This window comes from Trichechus manatus, unplaced genomic scaffold (assembly GCF_000243295.1).
Source record: "Trichechus manatus latirostris isolate Lorelei unplaced genomic scaffold, TriManLat1.0 scaffold00054, whole genome shotgun sequence".
Lineage (NCBI taxonomy): Eukaryota > Metazoa > Chordata > Mammalia > Sirenia > Trichechidae > Trichechus > Trichechus manatus.
The window spans coordinates 5548806-5572438 of NW_004443990.1; the positions used below are offsets into that span (position 1 = coordinate 5548806).

The 23633-nt window shown below is 50.2% G+C and overlaps 1 protein-coding gene across 3 annotated transcripts in view; it reads right to left on the minus strand.

The window, feature by feature from the left end:
* Positions 1-23633, minus strand: part of MSI2 (musashi RNA binding protein 2) — a 496891-nt gene that overhangs the window by 77374 nt on the left and 395884 nt on the right. For 2 of the 3 annotated variants that reach the window (XM_023732734.1, XM_004377894.3), the window contains exon 10: positions 17707-17781. In XM_023732734.1, the coding sequence (XP_023588502.1) occupies positions 17707-17781 (75 nt within the window). Of the gene's footprint in view, positions 1-12334; positions 13657-17706; positions 17782-23633 lie in introns of those variants that run through there. The other variant, XM_004377895.2, reaches the window with a different exon arrangement.

Here is a 23633-nt window from a genome sequence, read left to right on the forward strand (position 1 = left end):
TACCAGACCCGAATGGCCCATTAGGAAAGACAATTTTCCCCATATTGTGCCTTCTTCAAGCACTCTCTGTCCCTTCCCCAGCACACTCTGCATCTCCCCCACCAGCAATTTCTATAGATGGTTCAAACACTCTTGGCTAAACCCAGTGTTGCTTTACTGAATCCAAACACTATCAAACAGCCAGCCAAAAGAAGAAACTGTCACCCAGAATGTAGGAAACACATCCTAAAAGAGTTTGGAAACGCTGCCATCTGTCATTCTGGCTGGTCCAGGACCCTCCCCGTCTCCCGGGCAGGCCTGCCTGGTGGAGATGGCTGGCTCTTTTAAAGGAAATACGTAGCTCTGGCTTCTGTGCAGAGAAAGAGAGGTGGAGGCTGCAATGGGGTGAGGGTAGAAAAAGTTGGATGGCACATTTTGGGAGTGGAAGAAAACATCCATTGCCATCGACTCGATTCTGACTCACGGCAACCTTATAGGACAGAGCAGAACCGCCACATAGGCTTTCCAAGGCTGTAAATCTTTATGGAAGCAGATTGCCACATCTTTCTCCCACAGAGCAGCTGGTGGGTTCAAACCGCTGACCTTTTGGTTAGCAGCTGAGCACTTAACCACTGTGCCACGGGAGGGCCCAAAGAGGAAGAAAAATTGAGAGCCAAAGGGATGCATTTATATGATCAAACTGTAAAATTTTGCTTTGAAGGACGCTGATGTACATCATTTAAAAAAACCCTTGAGTTCCTGGCATTCAAAATAGGCATCGTATTTACACACACCTTTTCAGAAGCAAACTCGATATTCCCAGAGGATTCCAATAGCGACATACCCATGGAGACCTCCCGGACCGAGGAGAGGGCTGGAGCTGTTGCTGGGTGAGGGGAGGATTGAGGAAGTGTGGGTCAGAAACTCCTCAGCCTGGGCTGCTGCTGGGAAAATGACAGTCATTTGGAACCTGGCAAACGTCCCTCCTGAGCGGAAGGCAAGGGGGCCAAATGCAAAGGCCAGGCCTGCCTGCCAAGAAGGGCAAGGGGTGGCAACTTCCAGGCCTGGCTTTTGGATCCTCCTAGTTGCTGAAGAGAGGAGAGAAGCTTGGGGGTCAAGTGCCCCAAGGGTGCTATCACCTACAGCAGACACAGGCACAAAAACTGCCCAAAATAATTTTTAAAGCAATTGCCATGTAGCTTAATTAAAAAAAAAAAAAAAAAATGTAACTCTAGACATTCCGATGGGGATAAAGGGATGGTGCAGAGCACCATCAAACCTTTCTGAGATTTTATAAAGTTTTGTTGCCAGAGAGCCTCTGTTCGGATGAAAGGGTTTGTGGAAGCAAGAAAATACAGGTCAGAGAGCACCCTTTGGAAACAAGAAAATTCCCAGAACAGGGAAGTGCAGACCCTGGGTGGAGGGCCAGGAATGGATGGTGTGCATTTTGCTGCAGGTTCCTTCCAACTATAAAGAAAGCGCTCTGGGAACCAAGCAGAAAGCCGGCTGCCACCAAGTCCCTGAGGACCAGGAGCGGGTGAGGCCTGGCTCCCCTCCACCCCGTGGCACTTTGGAGCCTCTGATCCTTTCCTTATAAAGAGTGGTCAACCCAGCCTGTCTCCCCAGCTCAGAATGTGGGGCCGCTGGCCATGGAAGGAGTGCAGGCGGGTGCTCAGGATTCCTCTGGGAGTGGCCCCTTTCATCCACCTGCAGCCTCTCCAGGCTCATATAGGAATTCTTCCTGCCTCCCCTCTCCCATTGGGCTCTCGGTTCTCAACCTGGGCTGCGCATTGAAATCCCTGGGGAGCTTGAAAAAATACTGATGCCTCAGCCCAACCCCTGGAGATCCTGATAGAATTGGTCTGGGATGCAGTCTGGACACTGGGAACTTTAGAAGCTCCACAGAGATGGTTGAGACTGGAGGACTCCCCGAGACTATTGCCCTGAGATACACTTCACACTTTGGACTGAAACTAACTCCTGAGGTCACCCTCTAGTTAAACAACAGACTGGCTCACAAAATAATGAATATCACCCCTAAGTACTGTGCACCTCTAAAAAATGAGACCCAAGGGTCAACAATTACTTTAAAACAAAGATGAGAATGTAAGGGGGCAGGGAAACTAGATGAATGGAAATGCAACAATCAGAATGGAAATAATGAGAATGTTCACGCATTGTGAAGAATGTAACCAATGTCACTGAACAATTTATGTAGAAATTTGTTGAATGGGAACCCAACCTGCTGTGTAAACCTTCACTGAAAACACAGTAAAATATTATTCGGGGTGGGGGAAGCTCCCCAGGGATTCTAATGCTCAGTTGGAGTAGAGAACCACTGCATTAGGCACTGCTTGCTTGGGTCTGGGGACTCTCCTAGGGGGCAGGTAGCGGAAGTTCTGCCGAGGAAGTTGGCTCAGCATCCTTTCTCCAGGGTCCTTTCTACCAATCCCTTCCAACATTTAATACCTTCACTCACCTAGAACTTCTACAGTGAACTGCATTCGAGCCCTCAAGAACTCGAGCCCCTTGCCTTCTCAATATTTATTGAGTGCCGACTACATGCCAAACACTGTTCCAAGCACTGGAACCAGAGCAATGACCAACGCACACGGTCTCTGCCCTCATGGAGCTGACATTCGCCTGCCCATGATGGGAAAGGAGGCCCCATCTGTGGGACTGGGGTCCCAGGAGTCAGGCTGCACACAAACCAACTCCCTGGAAGGAGAGAAAATAGGCTAAAGATAAGCTGGACCTTGGGCTAATGGGGGCTATGGCTCATTTGCCAGGGAGAAGACTGGGGGTGGGGTGGGGGTGGGGATCGTGCCTCAGATCCCTTTAGCTTGGAGCCTCTTGCCTGTGTCTGCTTCTGGGCCTTCTCACTGCTGAGCTCAAGGCACCTGGGTCTGCTTGAAGATGGAGGCAGCAGTCAGAAGATTGAGTCCCCCGGGACGGGCAGGGGAATATAGGAGTGGTCAGGCTAACTACGTAATTCTTTTCTCCAAGATCAAGAAGACAAGAGCAAAGGGGACAGGTATTTCCATGACCACGATCTTAATCTAACTCCCAAATGTCTTACCACTTTGGTTCCATTCGATTGAATACAAATCAGTTAACAAAAATTACTGAGCTTGGCACTGGGACACAGATGACGCCCCACCAGGGTGATGGCAGGGAACAAATCCTTGCCTTTCAGGGCTCTAGAGAGTCCCAGCCTTCCCTTCATCCTTAGCCCAACCATCCAAGGTGGTGGGGGCACGGCTGGCCAGGGGATCCACATCAGGAATGAATGACACATTGCAAGGGCATTGGCTCCTGGCCCAAGGAGGACTCTGCTCGGCATCACTCTCCCCAGCAAGACTTCAAGGGCAAGAATGGCCAAATGGAGCTCATTCCAAATCCAGCCCTCACTGCCCCAGGCCAGCAGTTTATGGTGCCTGGACAGACCAGGAACATCCATTACACACAGAACCAACATCTGCCTGTTTCTCTGAGACAAGGATCTTCAAAGCTAAGCAAGTCCACACAGTAGTTTCTAAGGAGATGTCACCGAGCTACTGTAAGAGTTTCTCCTTCCATATCCCCACCCAACTACTTCATAAAAACGACTGCAATTTCTGCCTTTGGGACACCTTCCCACCTCCCACCACTGGGCATCAGGACAAACCACTGGTCCGACCTTCTGGTCATTCTACAACTCATTGTTCCAATGACTTTTTACACTTCTCCCACAGCTTCAGATGTCCAATTGCCAGAGAAAGAGTAAAAACTCTGCTTCCTCTCAACAGTCTCTTGCTGAGCCATTCAAACCCTACTCTCTCTGGGCCTCCACACATGCCTGCCCTACTCCTTAGTTTGGATCTATACGGGCCTTTTCAATAGATCTGCCACGCCCTCTCTGCAGACCAGGAAAGGAAATGCTCAAGCCTTGAGCACCCCAAGACTCTGTGCTGAAAGAGCCCAGGCTTGTGCCTTGGCCCCATCAGTAGCTCAGGGGTAGACTAACATCTGTGAATCTCAAGTCCCCTCCTTTAGAAGATGGGGCAACTCTCCCCCCTTTTGTCTCCTGAGATACTGTCTTGAATGTTGAATGACCAACCAGCACTGTACTGCGCACTGGCCCTTCTGTTGGTGGACCATGGGCTAGGCAAGAGTCTCGGGGGAGAGCCCAGCCTGTAGGGGAGGCACTCAGCAAGCTCAGGGCAGCAACTATTTACCAACCAGTAGAGGAAGAATAGAAATTTTTAACAGCCACTGGATCATACCACCGCATGCCAGCCCTAGTTGAAAGAGTGGATGGGAGAACAGCCTTCTCTGTGCCTTAGTTTCCTCACCTATAAAATAAAAGAGCTTGGTCTAGACACTGAGAAATATAATCATCGCATGAATGATAATAACAGAGCTACCACTTGAGCACCTCCCCTGGCCGAGAAGCTTCCACGCACCATCTCAATGAATCCTCACTGCAACGCTACAAGGAAGACACTACTAGCCCATTTAATGGATGAGGAAGTCAAGGCCCAGAAATGTTTAAGGGAACAGTACATGACGGTGGTTTTAAGGCACGAACCCAGGTTCAAATCTCACCTCCAACGCTTACTAGTTGTGTGACCCAAGACAAGTTACGTAACTTCTCTCTCAGCCTCATTTCCTTCCTTGCGAAAGGCAGGTAGTGATACCTCCTTGTAGGGCTGCTGTGAAGATTCCACGAGATGACGGCGTTGGGTTATCTGCCGCTCGGTAAGTGCTCAGTAAGTGGAGTAATAACTTTTATTTCTATTTTTATTATTATTGCTCAAGGTGATATAATAACGGTCGTGGAGCTGAGAAATCCCTTTGGTGCCTTCCTATTCTAAAATCCTATTAATTTACACGACATTTCACATCCCAAGGGCTTTCAAAGATAACATTTGTAATTTGCTTGTGAGTGATAAGGGAGAGTTTTATTTCAAGTGCAAGCTCTAACTTTGGTGGGACCACGTGACAACAGGAGCAGGGGGGCATGCAGGGCTCAGGGATGGTCTGCCTGGGGCGGTCAGGGCCCTGTGACTTCATCACCACAAGTGTGGATGCAGGTCCTGGTGCCCTGGTGATTGGTGCTCTTTGACTTGACTGACGACCAATCTCCATGGCCCTCCTGCCCTGATGTGCTGCCCTCGGGCTTGTCCAGCTCCTCCTGGCTCCTCTAGGAGGGAATGGACTAGAGAGGCCTCTCTGGGCCCTTCCATCCAAGGGGAATCATGTTTGCTCCTCTGCCCCTCAAGGGTACCATATAAAGGCAGGGGCACATCTTTCTTGTTCACTACCCTGTCCCAAGAATCTAGGGCAGGGCCAGTGACATGGCAGGTGCTTAATAACTAAGTGATGAAAGCAAAAGGGAGTTCCTCAGTGGCGCAAACGGTTAAGCACTCAACTACTAACCAAACGGTTAGTGGTTCAAACCCACTCGGGCACATTGGAAGAAAGCCCTGATGATCTGCTTCGTAAAGATCACAGCCTTGGAAACCCGACGCACTGAAGTTTTACCCTGCAACAGAAAGGGTGGCCATGAGTCAGAACTGACTTGATGGCAGCTGGTCTTTTTGGAATGCATGAGGGATGGACAGATGGGTGGAGGAGAGATGGATAGATACAAGAATTGGGGGGAGAAGGTGCCTTTTCCTGCTCCTAGCCTTACCTGAATCCCAGCAGGGTCAAGGTTGGTACTGGAGGTCAGATGAAGAAAGCGTGGAGACGCCCTAAGCAGACATCACTAAGTGAGCTGCAGGACTGGCCACAGACCCTGCAAGACTGGGGCCAGTCAAACACTGGCTCAGACTCTAAGAGGGGCTGGACCTCTACGGGGAACAGCAGCCTACGCTGACCCCTCCCTCTATGAGTAGGTATGTCTGGGCAAGGTTTCCCACCTCAAAGGGAGCCAGCCCTGGCCAACCAGCATCCAGAGCCCACTGGGTTGGATGAGTGGTATCCACAAAGACCCACATCAGGGAACAGCCTTCTATGGCAAGGGTGGGGTCAGCCTCTCTGGGTCACAGTGTCTTCCAGTGATTCCCTGGGTGTGAGAAGAAGTGGTACTGGCTTCCCAATGCCAAACTGCTGTCTAGCTGTCCTGGCCCAGGTAATGGGACAGCACCTGCCCATATGGGGACAACAGAATCAATGGAGGGAGGAATGGGAGGGATGGAAGACACGTAATACTCTCGTGCCTTTACATCTATTGTTCCCTCGACGTGGAATACCCTTCCCTCCTCGTCTGCCTGGTGAACTTCTATTTGTGCTTCAAAACCCAACTCAGATGTTACCCCTTTCTGAACGCTTTCCTGGTGAAGCCAGTAACTTCCTCCTCTGTGCTCACTCATACTGCTAGGATCACACTGGTCAAACCACACAGCTGCACATCTGACCACATGTGGAATGCCCCTCCAGGCTCTGAAGTCCTGGCTCACTTGCTCGGCATCCCTGCACCAGGGCAGGTCCTGATGGTGTTCTCCAGAACACTGCAGAGACTGCGCCCTCTCGCCCCCGACTGAAGGGACAGGGAACAGATGGGGTAATGCTATTGGCTGGCGTCTCTTGTAGCCAGGGCAGCCAAACGGAGCTGGGAAAGCGTCTCTGGGCAGGACTCTGCTCCATCTTTTCAGACTGGGGAGGAGGAGGGGTGGGGTGCACAGCTTTGCCTTCTGGTTTGTTCTGAGGGCATGAGCTGCTCCATGCTCAGGCCTGGCCCTGCCTCTGCCTACAATTTCACACTCCACGAGCAATGAATGTATGGGGTTTTTTTTTTTTTGAAGCTGCAGCCTCTGTCACTTGTTTTTGCTGAAGGAAATTAAAACTGAAGGGCTTGAACACGAGTGATTAAGTTCCTGCTAGCAGACTTAATGGGGCCTTTGTGAGCCTGTTGATACCAGGCCCCTAAGAAGGTGTATGTACTGGGGGTGGGGGGCACGGAGGACAACAGTCCTGGGGGACGTGGGGTCTGGTGGGCACCGGGCCACTCAGCCCACAGAGAATGAGATGCAGAAGCCACACCACAGCCTTCCTCCTGCGACCCTGAAAGAAGCTGGTTGGGTCCCCTGCTCATTGTATGGGATCTCTCTCCTTGGACACAACTCTAGATCATGCCTGGTCTCATCTGACCCTCTCAACAACCTGCGAGGAAGGGGAACAGGGCACGGGTCAATAGCCCCATTTGACAGATGGGAAGATCGAGGCCCAAAAAATGGCCTTACTGTCCCAGGAAGCTAGGGGCAAGAGCTGTTCCTCAACTTCCAGCCTACGAACACAGTTTTCTGGCTTTACCAAGGGGAGCTGAGCACTCATTTAGTCATATTTCCCTTTATGCACAGCAGCTTCAAGAGGCACGGAAAGCTGATCGAAAGTGAAACCTGCAATTCCCAACAATTCAGATCGCTCCAATTCATTTCCGCAAACATTTATTAACTGCCTATTAGGCCCCAAGCTCTGCTTTCATCTGGGAATACAGTCAGCTCCTGGTTTTCCATGCCCAGAAAGGCGTGCGACAGCCTGGCCTGTCCACAGAGCCAACAGACGTCACTCTGTGCCCGTTTGTATGTGAGATGTGCTGCTGAATTTTACTTCTCCATCTTTTTTCAAAGCAGCAGACATGCCTTCCTGACTAAGCTTGCCTTTAATATGCAAATGAGAGCATAAGCCCCTAGTAAACACAGGCCAGGTGGCGCAGAAGTGGGCTGGCCACAGTGGGGGCTGGCTTGTGACTGAAAATCTGACTGTGGATCTAATCCATGAAGGGGTAATCCCCAGAGACAAGGCTGAAGGGATGTTCCGATCAGAGGGCTGAGGGCTGGGATGGAACAGATGTGTGTGTGTGTGTGCGTGTGTGTGTGTGTCTGTGTCTGTGTGTGTGTGTTGTGTGTGTGTGTGTGTCTGTGTGTGTTGTGTGTCTGTGTGTGTGTCTGTGTGTGTGTGTGTGTGTGTGGCAGGTACTGTGTCGGGAGGGGCTTTCCCTTACAAGGGAGTGTTTCTATTTATAGGGCTGCAACAGATAACTGTGGGCGCCCTTCCGCATGGGTCTGCTTGATGTCCATGTACCTGGGAAGCCAACCATCCTGTCTTGATATTTCAGGACCTGCTTTCCTACTAGCAAGAAATAAGCCATCACTCACTGGTTGGGCTCCATTCTGGAACCAATGAGAAGCCGCTGGAAGCAATGAGGACAGGCAGTGCAGGTAGAGACCGAGCGCCCACCAAGCAGGAGTGTCAGGATTCCCAGCCAGGGCACTGCTGGGCAGAGAGGTGAGGAAAAGGCCCCTTAAAAACTTAAGTAGGAGGTTAGTTAGTAAAGAATGCCTGCCTTGAGCATCGTGCTCTTTTAAAGAGCAATCTGTGAGGGATCCAACTGACAACCGTAATGAAAGATTAGACAGGAAACTTAGGGGGCAGAGAGTTTATATTAACAGGGGAGGAAGAATTCAGAAAAGGAGGGTGAGAACGGTTGCACAACTCAAAGAATGGAGTCAATGTCACTGAATTGTACATGTAGAAATTGTTGAATGGGTGTATGTTCTGCTGTGTATATTCTCATCAATAACAACAAAAATGAAAATAAATTATTAAAACAGAAAAAGAAGGGGGACATATCAAGCAGGAGGAAACAGTTCTGGAATTTAAATCTCCACGCAGACGAGAGGTCATCCTAAGCCACTGGTTCTATGACTCCACCGCAGTGGCCCTGGAATCGCCTCCTGACAGGTCCACAGAGGTGGGGGAGGGGAGGCTCTTCTCTCTCTCAGAACTAGTTCAGAAAAAGCAGGATGCAGGAGACACTGAGGCGGACGTGGTTCCTGGGTGGCACACCCAAGTCTCACTTCCCCTGGGCTGGGGGGAGCCTAACCACAACGGTTACTGCCCCTTGGGTAGGCTGGTATTCTCTGGAGGAGGGGTGGGCTGAAGGGCCCTGGAGTCACTCCTCACGGTGGCCTAGGCTACCACTCCCACAGAACTGAAGCCTTTAACGAAGCAGCTATGTCGCGTTTCCGAACACCTGGCAAACTGTCATAAACTGACAGAACTGCCAGGTCTGAGCCTTCCCATCCAAGGCTGATTTCCTCAGTCGCCTATTTAAGGTAAACTCCTTGACCTCCTAAGATACTCGGGCTCTCTTCATTTTGCTTTCCACGTTCAAGCCATACCCCTCAGAATAAGACAATCACTAAGCCTTTGTCCTCAAAGAACAGACGCCATAACCAAAGCTTACCTTGTAGCATCCCCGACTGATGACAGGCTGCATGGGTTCTCCTCCAGAGGGGACAATGGATGTCCCTGAGTTATGCCACCTCTCCTCACACTCCCCATGTGAAATACAGACCAGGTGTCTTGCAGAGTGACGGAAAATCACCCAGCACCAAAGAACCATCATCATACTGGAGCCCGAAGGGAAAACATGTGGCACCCGCCGAGTCCCTGATCCAGCACCCCAGCAGGCATCGCTAATCAACCACAGCCCTCCGTTCTGTTAAGCCACGACTTGACCCCAAGATCATCCTTAAGCCAGTGCTCCAGGAAGTTGGTACCAATCAGTTAACGCTGGTACCTGAGAGGAAATCTCTTCCATTACGGAAACGGTAAGAGCTCAAACTGGCGCTTCTGGAACCAGAGTCCAAGCCCAGCTGGCCAGGGAAGGGTCTTCCCACCTTGGGCCCTACACGCCCTGCGGTTTATACACACGCAGCGTCCTTGCTGGTAGAGTGAGCACTGGGCTGGGGTGCGCTGGCCTGGTTCTCCTGGCTGCCCGAGTGCCCCAGTCTCAGAGACGACACTTGAGCCCAGGCTGGTGGCTGGGGTAGCATTAGCCCTGCTACTCCTAGTACAGCTGAAAAACCCGAAGGGCTACCAGCCAGCATGAGGCAGGGGGAGAAGAATGGAGTCAAGAGAGGGTGAGGCAAGAAGGAGAGGAGGAGGGTGTGAAGAAAGAAACAAACATTCTTCCGAACTCACCCTTCCTCACTGACCCCTCCCCACCCATCTCTATAAGCCCCTTTTGATTCACTCTGGAAATCTGACCACATTGCTCCTCTACTTAAAATCCTGTAAGGTTTTATCATATGCTTTGAAGATCAGATTGAAACACACAAGGCCCACCGTGACTCAGCCCTGCTGGCCTTGCCAGCCTTGTCTCCCCCACTCCCCCACCCCAAGACACTCCTGTGAGCTCCCCATATACTCAATGACTCAGAATTCCTGGGATCTGCAGTGGCCCCTCTCTCAGGTTTCTGGCAGAGATTGCTAACTGTCCCCTAATATCTGCTCTACTCTCCTTCCTTAGTACTAGAACCCAGTTTTTAGCTGGGCACAAGGTTACCTGAAAAAAAGTCATTTCTGAGGCTCCTTTGTACCTGAACTGACCACATGACTAAGTTCTGACAAATGGGATCTAAGCAGTATGTCAAGTAGGACTTGTGAGAAGTATTATTAAAGGGAAGTGTTACCACCACCCTTTCTACTTCCTGATGGCTGGATGGGTATGTGATGGCTGGAGCTGGAATAGTCTTAACTAGACCATGAGGCAGAAGTCTTATGCTGAACAGGGTAGAACAAGCTAGAAGAAATCCAGACCCCTAATACTGTGGAGCCACATCCAGGCTTCTTTTACATGGGAGAGAAAACAAGTTCTTATTTTGTTCAGGCTGTTATTATTTTGTTTTCTTGCAGCCAAATTTAAAACTGCTTGATTCAGCATCTAAGCATGTCATTCCTCTACCTGGAATATACTTCCTTCCCTTCTTCACCTAGCTAATTCTATTTGATTTTTTTTGAGACCCAGTCTAACACTGCCTTCTCTAGGAAGCCATTCCTGACTGCCCCACAAGCAGGGCAAGTAGCCCACCTTTGTCCCTCCATAACACGGAAAGCTTCCCTCTCTCTAGATAAGCACCTGTCCCATGATGCTCAATGGGTCTGAAAATTTGTTCTCTCTCCTTCAGCTGGACTATTAGCATCTTTGAAGGACTGAGTCTTATTCACGTCCAGGTATCTGGTACCGAATCCAGTGCCTGATGATCAGTAAATGGGGAGGGAGGGAAGAGAAGGATGGAGCAAGAAGTCTCAGAAACTCTCTGGCTTCACCTGTGGATCCTATATCATTCCTATATATATATATATATATATATATATATATATATATATACCCTATATCTTATCATTGGTCGATAAGCAGATCTACCAATAGGCAGCTCCACTGGCAGTGCCAAAGAAGGGAAAACTATTCTGGAATTCCCTTCTGATGTAACAAGAATATCAGTACCCACCACTTCTATATTTCTAATTTTATGTTGTTGCTGTCAGGTACCATTGAGTCGGTTCTGACTCAGTGAACCTATGTACAACAGAATGAAACACTGCTTGGCCCTGCGCCATCCGCACAATCATTGTTATGCTTGAGCCCATTGTTGCAGCCACTGTGTCCATCCATCTTGTTGAGGGTCTTCCTCTTTTTCGATGACTCTCTAATTTCATAGCATTTACCAATTTATGAGGCACTTTCACATACACACATCATCCCACTTAATTCTCCTAACAACCTTACTATTGTTGTTAGGTGCCACTGAGTTGATTTTCAACTCATAGCAACCCCATGTGATAGAGTAGAACTGCCCAATAGGGTTTTCTAGGCTGTAATCTTTATGGGAGCAGCTCACCACATCTTTCTTCCATGGAACTGCTGGCTGGGTTCCAATCTCCAACCTTTTGGTTAGCAGCCAAATGCTTAATCATTGTGCCACCAGGGCTCCTTAACAACCTCCCGAACTGGGTACTATTACTATTCCCAGGGCTTAGAGAGGTAAGTAACTTGCTCAAGGTCAAATGGCTACTATGTGGCCAAGCCGGACTGGAAACAAGGCCTTCTAGCATCATGTCCAGCACCATTTCCATTATATACAGGTGACTCATCCAACCTGCACTGCTCTGGGGAGTTAGGAAAGCAAGCCACGTGCATAACCACACGTCAGCCTGTGTGCACGAGCACGTGCGTGAGCACCCTCACACCTGGCACACAGATGTGAAGGCTCCAGATGTTCCAGTGACGTTTTCACTTGCGGGCAGGCATGATGGTAGAGAACAGGGCATCGGGGCAACACTGCACAGCTGCTGCATGCAGATACTCCCACTCTGCTCAAGGACAGGCCACCTCAGGCAAGTGCAGGGGATGCGAGCAAGCAGGGAGGGCTGGCGACAGGCAGCAGCCAGGGGGAGTTGGCATGCTTTTAGAAACCGTGCCAGGCTGTCACTGGTTCTCGTTGTTGAGTGCATTCACCTCCCCCGGAGCGAGAACAGGACGCTGTAAGGCTAAGAGACGGCAGCACACAGCATGTCCGTGGTAAACAATTTATTTTTCTACCTCAGTTGCTTACAGGGGAAGAAATAAAACGTCATTAGGGAGAAGCACAGATGAACTATTTACAGAGATGAAGAAAAGTCACAATGGCAACGACGCTGGCGAGTCAAGCATTACTAGGACAAGTCACCAAAGCAAAGCAATTCATAGCAAAACAAAATATGGGGGAGGAGGGGAGGGAGGCCATACAGATTTTTTGAAAAAAACAAAACCCATGAAGAAGTCTACGGGAAAATAAAAGGAAACTAACCGGTGATTACATCAAGCATCTTTAATGGGATGAGCAAAACTGTGTATGTTGAGTCTCGAGGACAATGACATTCAAATGTATGGATTAGCTCACATCAAATGCACCAAATGGGGGCACGCAGGTCACTTCTCACAAACTACGAGCACCAAGAAAGGAGTGACTCTTGAGGAGTCAACTGATCTGAACTTCATTACTCAAAGGGAGCAGTGTGAGGGTGTTTCCAACAGGGAATGGGGGGTCAGGGTCATGGCTGACTGCCAGGGGTGCCAGCCTTGACCTGAGGCTGGGCCAGGATGGTCTCTCTGTGTTCTACCCCGATCTTATCCCGGGTGCCAAGCGTGGGCAGGGAGGTGAGGCTGGGAAGCTGGGGATGGAGGAGGCAGCATGGATTGGTGCCCACAGCACCCGAGACACGGCTGCACCCCAATGTCTCTCCCGTCCCTTCCCCAAGACGGACGAGATTATTATGGCAATAACCACTGAGCGACTGGCCTCAACAAAGCCAACTGGTTAATGTTTATATAGTTGGTCTTCCAGATTTGTTTTTTTCAGATTAGCTTTTGTTAAACAGTCTGCGTGTAGGTCTACGTGTATTCATTTTGGGGACTGTCCACCCGAAGATGAAGATGCCTTGAGGCATACTTCAGCAACTCCTCTGGGCCACCAGCACTTAAAATCTTGGAGTCCCCCGAGGAGGCTCTACAAAGTTTGTGAGAAGTTTCCCTGTGGCCCCGTTACATTCTGGGGAAGGGGAGGTTGTTCACAACAGGTACAAGAAGCAAAATGGGAAAGGACTCGAGAACAAAATTAAAAAAAAAGAAAAATTGTAGGGTGAAGCAATGAGGACGTGAAGTCTTTTCCGAGAATTAAAAATGAGAAAGAACACTCATTCGAACAGGCAGCTAGACAAGAGTTTCAGTGACAGTGACAGCAGCCGGGGTGACCCAGGCCTGGACTGTGTTCTCTCTCTAGCAATGGTAGCAAACCCCAATTTTTTATGCCTCTCTTAAGAGCTAGTTGATAAAAATTATGTCTTGGGAAATCGGCAAATAGTCTGCAAAGTGAAATAAGAACAGAAATTAACAGATTAAACTGAAATGAGAAGTCCAGGGAGTGGGAAAAGAGAGAGGAGATAGGGGAGGCCCTTGATCATGATCATATAATAATTCAAGACCACATATGGATCTGCAGGAGCCAGGCTGGGGTGGGGGCCCGTGGTGGACTTGGGAGATGGGAGACGGAACCACCTTCAAAGTGACTGGTTACCCCGAGGGTTTCTAGGAAAGAACTACCCCTACTTTGATTATTACCCAAAGCTGTCTAGCCCTTGCTCTCAGAATCCTGAAGGTGGGCAGAGATAGGCGCTGCTTCACATCAGAAAGGTTAGCTACAACCCCCACATTACACAGGTTAAATGGGCCTCCACTGAACATGATGTCTGGACTCCCAACCAGATGAGACGGATATTCACAAAGAAAGGTTATGGCAGGTGCAAAGGAGGACCCTTTAAAAGGGGTTGGACTGTATCCTCCTGAAGGGGGTCCAGGACACATGGCTTGTGAGTGACAACAGGTAGGATGAAGTCTCAGCAGCTCTCTAGGAGCGTGGGTGCTGCTCATTTCTCTTAACTAGCTGTCTGGCGCTGACCTGGGATGGATTCAGGAAGAGTCTGGAAGGGATGTAGGATCCACAAACATCATAAGAGGGACCAGAGGTGGGGAAGTGGGCACAGTGATGACATCGAAAAGAAAGACCACAGAGAAAAAGCATCAGGACCACTTGGTGGTGACAGGACAGCTGTGCCAATGCCATGAACTCATAAAGATCCCCAGGGTGTGGGGAGAGGGAAGTGGCACGGTAGGAGGAAGGGTCAACAGAATCAGCCCGACAGAGGATGATGAAAGGACCTGGGCTGCCCCACCTCTGGGTCCCCCCTCTGCACCCCAGCTCGTTTGGCCAGATCCACTAGATCTACACCTTACTGACATAAAACAATGTCAGAACATTCCAAAGCTTCCCTGATATAATGGCACCCTCCCTATGGCCAAGACTCCAGAAGGAGTCAAGTTTGGTTCTAGGGGGGGCATCCATTTCATGAGATCTTGACTGGAGAATCACATGGACGTAAGCTTTGTGGTCTAGAACCTCTAGGCTGCTTGGGGAGTCATCTGGAACTCGAGACCAAGCCAATACACCACAAGAGGCCCTTTTAGGGGGTAGTGTCAGAAGTGGGTTGGACTCTGAAACCAACCTGGCTCTTCACTAAGGGAGGTGGGTGGCTAGATCCAGCCCCTGGGCCATCCCTCCCTGGCCTGCGGCCCCTCCATACCCTCCCGAGAGCAGGCAGCCCCACTCTTGTGGCCACCAGTGGTCCCTTTCTGGCCATCAGTGGGGACAAAGAAGAGGCTTCCAGGGTGTGAATGGGAAAGATGGGGAAATGGGAAGTCGGATGATGAAGAGAAAACAAGACAGCTAACTCCCACGGGTCAGGGAGCCACTATCTGTATATTTTAATGCCTGACTTCTGCCCCATTCAAACCCAGCTGATTGGGTTAGACTGCAGGAGCTCTGACAGTGAACACAGCTGGGCCGTTGGCATGGTTACTCCAAGCTGATTCCACTCCTCCCTTAGCCCCCATTCCCAAAGCCTCGGATTGTGGTGAATAGCTGGCGTCCGTAGGACCCCCTCTCATTCTGCCTAGCCTTGGCTTGGTCACTATTCAATGAGTGTCTGTCTGGGGCAGACCCAGGGAAGCAGGTCACTGAGACAGAATTCTACCAGAGGGTTCCTGAGTCTGCTCATGGGGCCCCGAGGACAGGCTTCCAGGTGAGACGGGGCCTTAGCGTGAGGTCCACTTTATTGCCCCAAAATGATTCCACTGAAGATCCGTCAACACTGCCCTCCCGGGATTAGTGCTGAATCAGGAAACAATGGCCACCCGGCACTCTCAGTGAGTTGAGAGATGTAAGTCCGTACGTCTTTTGTCCCCTGGGTAGGAAGTCAGGGGTGGAAGCGATAGAAAAAGCCTCCCCCCAGATTGCCACCAGCTTCTACGCTGAGTAGGACAGGCAACGAACGGAGAATAGGGGTTCTCACACTACAGCTCCCCAGGGAGGGGCAGCGTGTGCGTGTGTGTGTGCTCACACACATGGGCCACGCCATCACCACCACAATGCACCTCTCCCTTTATGCTCTAGAACCTCCCTCTGCTGGAACCTTCCATGATGATGGAAATGTTCTATTCTGTGCTGTCCAGTGTGGTAGCCACTAGCTATATGCGGCTACTGAGTAATTGAAATGTGGCTTGGGTGACTAAGGAACTGAATTTTTAATTTTATTTCATTTTAATTAATTTAAATCTAAATTTAAGCAGCCACATGTGGCTAATGGTGTTGTCCCGGGCAGCATACACTAGAAAGACGGTGGAACGCGGTGGTTGAGAACCAGACTGCCTGGGTCCAAATCCTGGCTCTGTCCCTTGCTAGTTGCGACTCCTTGAACAGATTGTTGGCCTCTCTGTGCCTTGGGGTCCCTATCTGTAAATGGGGATAATCTAACACAGGCAACGGATCCCACAAACTCTGGATAGTGGTGGTCCCCAAGAGCTGGCTCCTACTGCTGTGGTGGTTGTTGTCACGCTCCCTTCTTTCCTTCAGTTCAAGGTGCCCCCAGACACCCCGAAGCAGCCATCTATGGGGAAGTCTTCCTGAGGGAGGTCAAGGATCCCTGCTGAGGGTCCCACCCAGATGGAGAGGCTGCCTGGGCCCCAGGGGACATGCTCGTGGGAGGGAGGTGTCCCACATACTCCTCCATCTTGACCTTTGGCTGCTGTACTCGCCTTCTCATCCACACAATTAGGAGTCCACTCCACCTAATCCCTTCACAGAAGAGAGGACTGAGGCCCAGATGAGTTGTTGACCTGCCATGGTCACTTGGCCAGCCCAGGGCTTCCGTCACTGGTTGAGGTATCTGTCCCCCACAGGACACGGCTCTAAGTGTCCCGAATGCCCACTTACCACCCCTCCAAACCTTTCCCTTCCCCAAAGCTTGGTCAGAGGAAACTCTGGGGTACAGCCTCTCACAAAGCCCTCACTGCCCTCCTGTTCACTAACTTCAGAGTGCCATCCTCCCAGGGCCACATCTTTGCTCCCTCTGCTTCCTAATTCCTCTCAGACTCTGATGTTCCGGGCTCCCAAGTCTAGGCATGATGACTAGCCAGGAGTGAAACTCCACCCAACGCCCAGCTTCCTTCCAGAGCACAGAACCAACAGAGGACAAAACTCTGCTCCTAACGCCTTCTCTAGGAACCTCAGCTGTCCTTGTCCACACAGATGCTGATATATTCTCATCTGTACTCCAGGTCTGCAAAGGGCTGGCTGACCTCTGCAGGGGAACAGCAAAATCCCATAAAATGTCGCTTCATTCAGCATCCCTCCATCCATCCCTACAAATCATGCTTCCTTGCTGCTCCTCCAGGTGGGGTCCCAGGCCTGCCAGCTCCGTTGGAGCCAGAGCAGACCTGGAGGAAGAAGTAGACCAGGAGGGAGTGGGCATCGCCGCGGCTCTGCCTCAAGTTCCTGGTGCCCAGACAGAGGGAGGAGCTAACACCACCACCTGAGATGGACAGCAAACAAAACCCAACAACACAACACCAACACACACCAGAAGGGGGTGAGAGCTGTCAGGAAGGAGCTGGAGGAGGAGAGGCAGAAAGGAAGGACGGGAGACGTCAGACATCAGGCACACTGACACAGGCCAAGGGGGGAGGCAGACGGTGAGAGAAAACCCTGGCTCTAGAGTCCAGTCTCCAGCAAGAAGGAACCCGTAACAGAAAGATGCATCAGGATGACGGGCGTGAGCAGAGGGAGGCCTCCTCTTTGTGCCTTCCCTTTCCTTTAAAAGCTGCCCCTCTCCAATCCCCAGCACCAATGAATACTTCTGTTAATCAGGAACTCTGAGCTGCCCCCTGACTCTGGAGTTAAGTGGAGTTGAAAGTGAGCGCGTAAAGATTGTTTTGGAAATGAATGAGAGTATGACTCGCGTTCTATGCAGGGGCCCTCCCACCTTCTGTGTTTCCAAAGCCCCTGAGACAAAGACACTTACCTGGGAACTGATAGCCATAGCTGGGAGCAAATCCAGGGTAGCCGCGGCCATAGGTTGCCACAAAGTTGGGGTAGCCTTGATCAGAGGGAGAAAGAGCAGAGTCCCGTTAGCACAGCTGCGTCAGGTCTGGGTAACCTCCCAGGGAGGGTGGGAATGGGGAACAACTGAGTTATTTCCCATCACAAAATTAACTTGTCTCCCATGAGGGTCTTTACCCAGGGCCTGGGTCACCTTCCTCCCGGGGCTGGAGGCACTGCTGTCAGCTTGCTGGTAATTAACCCGTATTTGGGCAGCCAGACCCCAAAGCCCACACACCTTCTTGAACTCGCAGAGTAAATGCCACACATTAGCGCCAAACACAGGGCTGGCGCCTGGCTCTGACATTTGGAGAGCTTAGCCTGAATGTACTTTACCTTAAAGCTGTTGACAGTAGGAGATTAAAGTCCTTGTAATGCCCCCTCCCAAGACAGGGCGACAGCAGCGCCAGCGCCAGATGGAGCAGTGGGTACTCAGGGGTTGCCGATTAGTAGCAAAGACAACTTGGAGCTGGCCCTATGCCCTTGGAAGACACCTGGCCTAATGAGCCATGGCCCAGGGAAGTGAGGTCCCAGGAGCCCACGTCCACAGGGAGGACACTCCACAGGGCTGCCAGTACCTTCCAAAAGAACCTCTGACAAAGGTGAGGGGCTGGTTGTGTTAAAATGTGCTAAACGTGTACAATGGAGCACGGCCCAGAAGCTTTGTGCCACGTATCTCAACAGGGCATTTCACAGCAAGCACATTTTTCTAGGAGGCCCTGAGTAGTACAAACACTTAATATACTCGTGCACAAATGAACGACGCTTTACCCAGTCCTGTGCCCTGGTTCTGCGCCATCCCCGTGATCTGCTGCTGATCAGACTGTTGTGAGCCACAGGGTTTTCAATGACCGATTTTTCAGAAGTAGATCACCAGGTCTTTCCTCCTAGTCCATCTTAGTCTGGAAGCTCCACTGAAACCTGTTCAATAGCATAGCAACATGCAAGCCTCCACTGACAGGCAGGTGGTGGCTGTGCATGAGGCACACTGGCTGGGAATCGAACCGGGGTCTGCTGCATGGAGCATGAGAATTCTACCACTGAACCACTCCCTGAAGTAAACTACAGACTTGAATTAATAATAATGTAACAATACTGGTGCATCAATTGTAACAAACACAAATGCAAGCTATTACGGGTGAAATAGCACGCATGGGAACGCTCTACTTTTTGCACAATTTTTCTGCAAACCTAAAACTGTGCTAAAAAATAAAAGTCTATTTAAAAAAAAAAAGAAATATCACCAGGGCCACTCTTCCAGCACCACTAATTTAATTTTTCCTTTTACCACCCGGGTGGACATTTGTGGTTGTTTGTTTTTTGCTGCTCAGCACCTAAACATCCTGCTCTGTGTGTCAGCCTTGGAGATAAGCCAGCCCTCCTCCCACCGTGGAAGCTGGAAAGGCCCCTCTCCTCTCTCTCCGAGCCTGGCAGCTGGGAGGCAGGCTGGGGAACCTGAGCTTGGCCAACTGGATGCCTTCCTGGGATCTGCAGATGGAGCCAGTCAGGCAGGAGGAGGGACGGTTTAGAACTCATCTGGAGTCAGCAGCAGAGTCCAGTGTCCAGCGGTGGCAACACTGGCCCTGAACAGGCCATTGCTAGGCTGTCCCCTTGGCTGTGGCTGTGACCACCAAGCTCCTTTGGTTCCTGCCTGTTTTCTAGGTCTAGTTCTCCATACTTCCTGTCAATTCTGTGCATTGCTAAGACTCTTCCAATAATCTCCTTTGCTGCTTAGAGTCAGTAGTCAGAGTTGTTTCTGTTGCTTGCCACCAAGGACGCTGGTAGAAAGCTTCTTCGATCAGGTGATTTATGACAGTCTCCACGCCCTCCAGTGGGGAGGGCAGTAGTGATGTCTTTCCACACGGGCCTCTGGAGTTCTAAGCTGTTGTTAGCTGCCATCCAATCATCCAACTGACAGTGACCCTATGTGTAACGGAACAAAACACTGCCCAGTCCAGCACCATCTTCATGATGGCACCATCTTCATGATGGCTGACAGCCTTAAGTCCATTGTTGTGACCACTGTGTATCTGAAGTGTCTTCCAACCTAGGGGGCTCATCTTCCAGCACTGTATCGAACAACATTCTTTTGTGATCCATAGGGTTTTCAGTGGCTAATTTCAGAAGTACATTGCAGGTCTTTCTTCCTGGTCTGTCTTAGTCTGGAAGCTCCACCGAAACCTGTGCACCATGGGTGACCCTGCTGGTATTTGAAATTCCAGTAGTATAACTTCCAGCATCACAGTAACATGTAAGCCACCACAGTATGACAAACTGACAGAAGGGCAGTGGGGTTCTATTCTACCCCTTAAAAAATACCCCTAAACACAAGCTCTTGGGGTCTCATCATCCACCTACCCAGAGGATCCTCACACGTTACCAAGCATTTCTGACACTGCAAGTAAGGGCTAAGGACCAGAATCATTCCTAAATCCTATCTTGAGTGTGCTCTAGCGGTGTGAGTCACAGCTTGCTGATTTTCCTGCTGCCTGTTCGGAGCTCTCATGCCTCAGAGGCCCAGAGATGAGGCCCCCCTTTCCTCGCCTCCCTGTGGTTGGCGGTGCCGTGGCTTCTGCCCGTGAACAGTAGATCTGCCAGCAGACCCAGACCAGAAGGTGGCTGGACCGGCAGCCAAAAGACTCGGGTTCCAGTCCTGCCTCTGGCCCAAGGCCATGTCTGTGGGGCCTCATTCTTCTCTCTGGGCTTGAGTCTTGCCACCTGTAGAAAGCCTGAAGGTTCCTTGCAGCACCGACCTGCCCAGGTTCTCAATTTGGACCAGTTGTGGCTTCTGCCTCTTGCTTCAGTCAAAAAAAAAACAAAAAAAAGCTGCCATGGAATCTGACCCCATGTGTGTCAGAGCAGAGCTGTGCTCCACAGGATTTTCAATGGCTGATCTTTCAGAAGTGGATCACCAGGCCTTTCTTCCAAGGCACCCATGGGTGGACTCGAACCTCCAACCTTTTGGTTAGCAGCTGAGTGTGTTAAATGTTTGCACCACCCAGGGACTCCCCACATGTGCAGTCACAACGCGCTGGCCAATTGAAATATTTCTACCGCAAAAGGGTCTTGCCACCTGCCCTCACCTGCTCCTCTGTGTGTTCATTTTCCAGCACAGAGGTGCCTCGCTGGCAGAAGATGCCCAGGCACGACAGAATGACCAAGCAGCTTTCCATTAACTACTCACTGAGGGGCAGGACCCAAGTGAGACGCTGAGCTCCTGGGAGAGAAGGGGAGGGAAGAGGGGCAAAGACCAGGACTCGGATGCCTTAGGCACACACACACACACTGACTCCTTCCTTGGGATTTATTTCATGGCTGGGTAGCTCAATTCTCCTCCAAATTAATCACCTGCTATCAAATCAGATCTTTCAGCACTAGATTTCTTATACCATTATTTCAACAATATTGATAAGCAGATCATATGCAAACAACCACATCACTGCTGCCTTTGGGGCCGTCCTGATGAAAAATGGCTCCTTTGCTTCTAATGTCGGCACTGAGGGATCTTAAATATTTTAGTGTCAATCTGACAGCTGAAGTGTATGCCCAGGTGTCACCTTTAAGACTCTCTTGGAGATAGCTACGGGGTGTAACTCCGAGTCCCTCCCTACACTGCGGCCACCAGTGCGATACCATTTTATCTGTTTTCTTGCTGACATGCCCAAAATTTTCCTCTTCGACAAGAAGACAGAAAAGCATGACCAAGTTCACCCCAATCTTCTGGGACATGTCAATATCGTCTTCTGCACAACAAAGATGAGAATATGGCCTCTGCAGGGTGGGGGATCTTATCTCTCCCCTCCCTCCCCCCAATCACTGAACATCCTCTAGGTCAGGCAGATGAAATCATAAATTTATAATACAACATTACTTCAATTTTCTTCTTCATTTACTGCTGTGAAGCCTAGCTCTGCTCTAGCGGCTCAGAGCCCCAGCCACACAGGGGAAATTGGCTGGCTGCATATCAATAGCACATTACAGCAGACCCATGCGGACGCTCCATCAAGCCACATTACGGCAGGATGACCTCGCCACCACTTCCATTAGCAGCTGGGCCCCTCCTGCACTGGCCACTGCACAATTTATTTGCTCCAGTACTCTGGACGCCTGATCAATCCCACAGTAATTATCTCTTGTCACTAAGGTGAAAAACCAAGCCTTCTGCCTGGATAACCACCTTCCTTGCAGATCAGTTTTTCATCATGGGAACAAAAATCAGAATCCACAATAGAATTTGGATTTGCCAGTCAGCTCATTTTGGGGCCCTATTCTGGGGATGCTGGCAGGGACCTCAGAACTATGGTTCCAGATCTTTGCCCCAACCTTAAAAGATGTTTGCATTCTAGATGGGTACATGACTCATCCTCTCCCAGGCTCTGTCCTCAGCTACCCAGAGTCACGGAAAACTGCTCCCACCAGGCTCCTGACTTGAACGAGACAAAGAGTATATCCAGAGAACTGTCAGAGAGTGAAGTGTCTGCTGCGTGGTGAGTGAAGCTGGAAGACCACGTCGGCACCACAGGGTCTGTGTACAGATGCAACACCAAGTTGTCAAGAGCTCTTCCTAGGCAAGGACGTGAAGACCCAAGTCCACAAAGACGCTCGGCCCCCACGGCCATCCTGAGTCACCAGGGCTCCTCTACATCTCTGCTGTCCAATTCAGCAGCCACTAGCCACAGGTGGCCATTTAAATTTAATTACAACTGAATAAAATGAAAACGTCAGTCCTTCAGTCACACAAGCCACATCTCCAGTGCACAACAGTCACAGGTGGCTAGTGGCTGCCATATTGGGCAGCATGGATATAGCACATTTCCACCAGAGCAGGAAGTTCTATTGGACTGCTCTTCTAGAGGGAAAATGAAGAGCTGAACTCTGAGTTTCCTCTGTCTACCAGGAAACAGTTGAACAAATGGAAACCTAGTTGGGAATGACCTAGACAGATCTTTTTGGGAAAGAAAAATCCCAGCTGAAACTATGAATGGGTCTAGACTTGTAGCTGTATGTTCCAGCTAAATGCCTTTCCATCTGTTAGCAAATGTCAGCAGATCACTGTTCTAAACAGTTAATTTATTTATTGCTTTTGTTTCAGAGGGGCTTAAAGTCAGGGAGCACTGGGTCATGATTTCACAGGGGCTTCTCAGAACAAAAGCAGCCCTGGTGGTGCAATGGTTAAGTACTCGGCTGCTAACCCAAAGGTTGGCAGTTTGAACCCACCAGCAACTCCAAGGCAGAACAGACCTGGTGATCTGCTCCTGTAAACATTACAGTCTAGAAAACCCTATGGGGCAGTTCTATTCTGTTGCATAGGGTTGCTATGAGTCAGACTGACTCGAGGGCACGCAACATCATCTCAAGACCAACGCTGGTAAGAATGTCTTTGGCTGGTTAAAGTGCTTCATGTGGTCAACAGCACCTTTCCATTCCCTTGTCTGCAAGGTGAAGCTTTTCTTTTTTTCTCCCCTCTAAATTTTCTTTATTTGGTTGTTGTTGAGAATATACACAGCAAAACATACACTAATTCAACAGTTTCTTCATGTACAATTTAGTGGCATTGATTACATTCTTCAAGTTGTGCAACCATTCTCACCTTCCTTTTCTGAGCTGAAGGTGAAGCTACTCTTCAAGCCTCAGCAATGCACGGTTTCTCTACTACTGGTCTCAAACACCTGGGTGGCACAAACAGTCTGCAACTGACTACTCACCAAAAGGCTGGCGGTTTGAATTCGTCCTGCGGCATCATGAAAGAAAGGCCCGACAATCTACTTCCATATGATTACAGCCGCTGAAAACCCTATGGAGTGAAGTTCTACTCTGAAACATGTGGGGATGCCATGAATTGAAATTGAC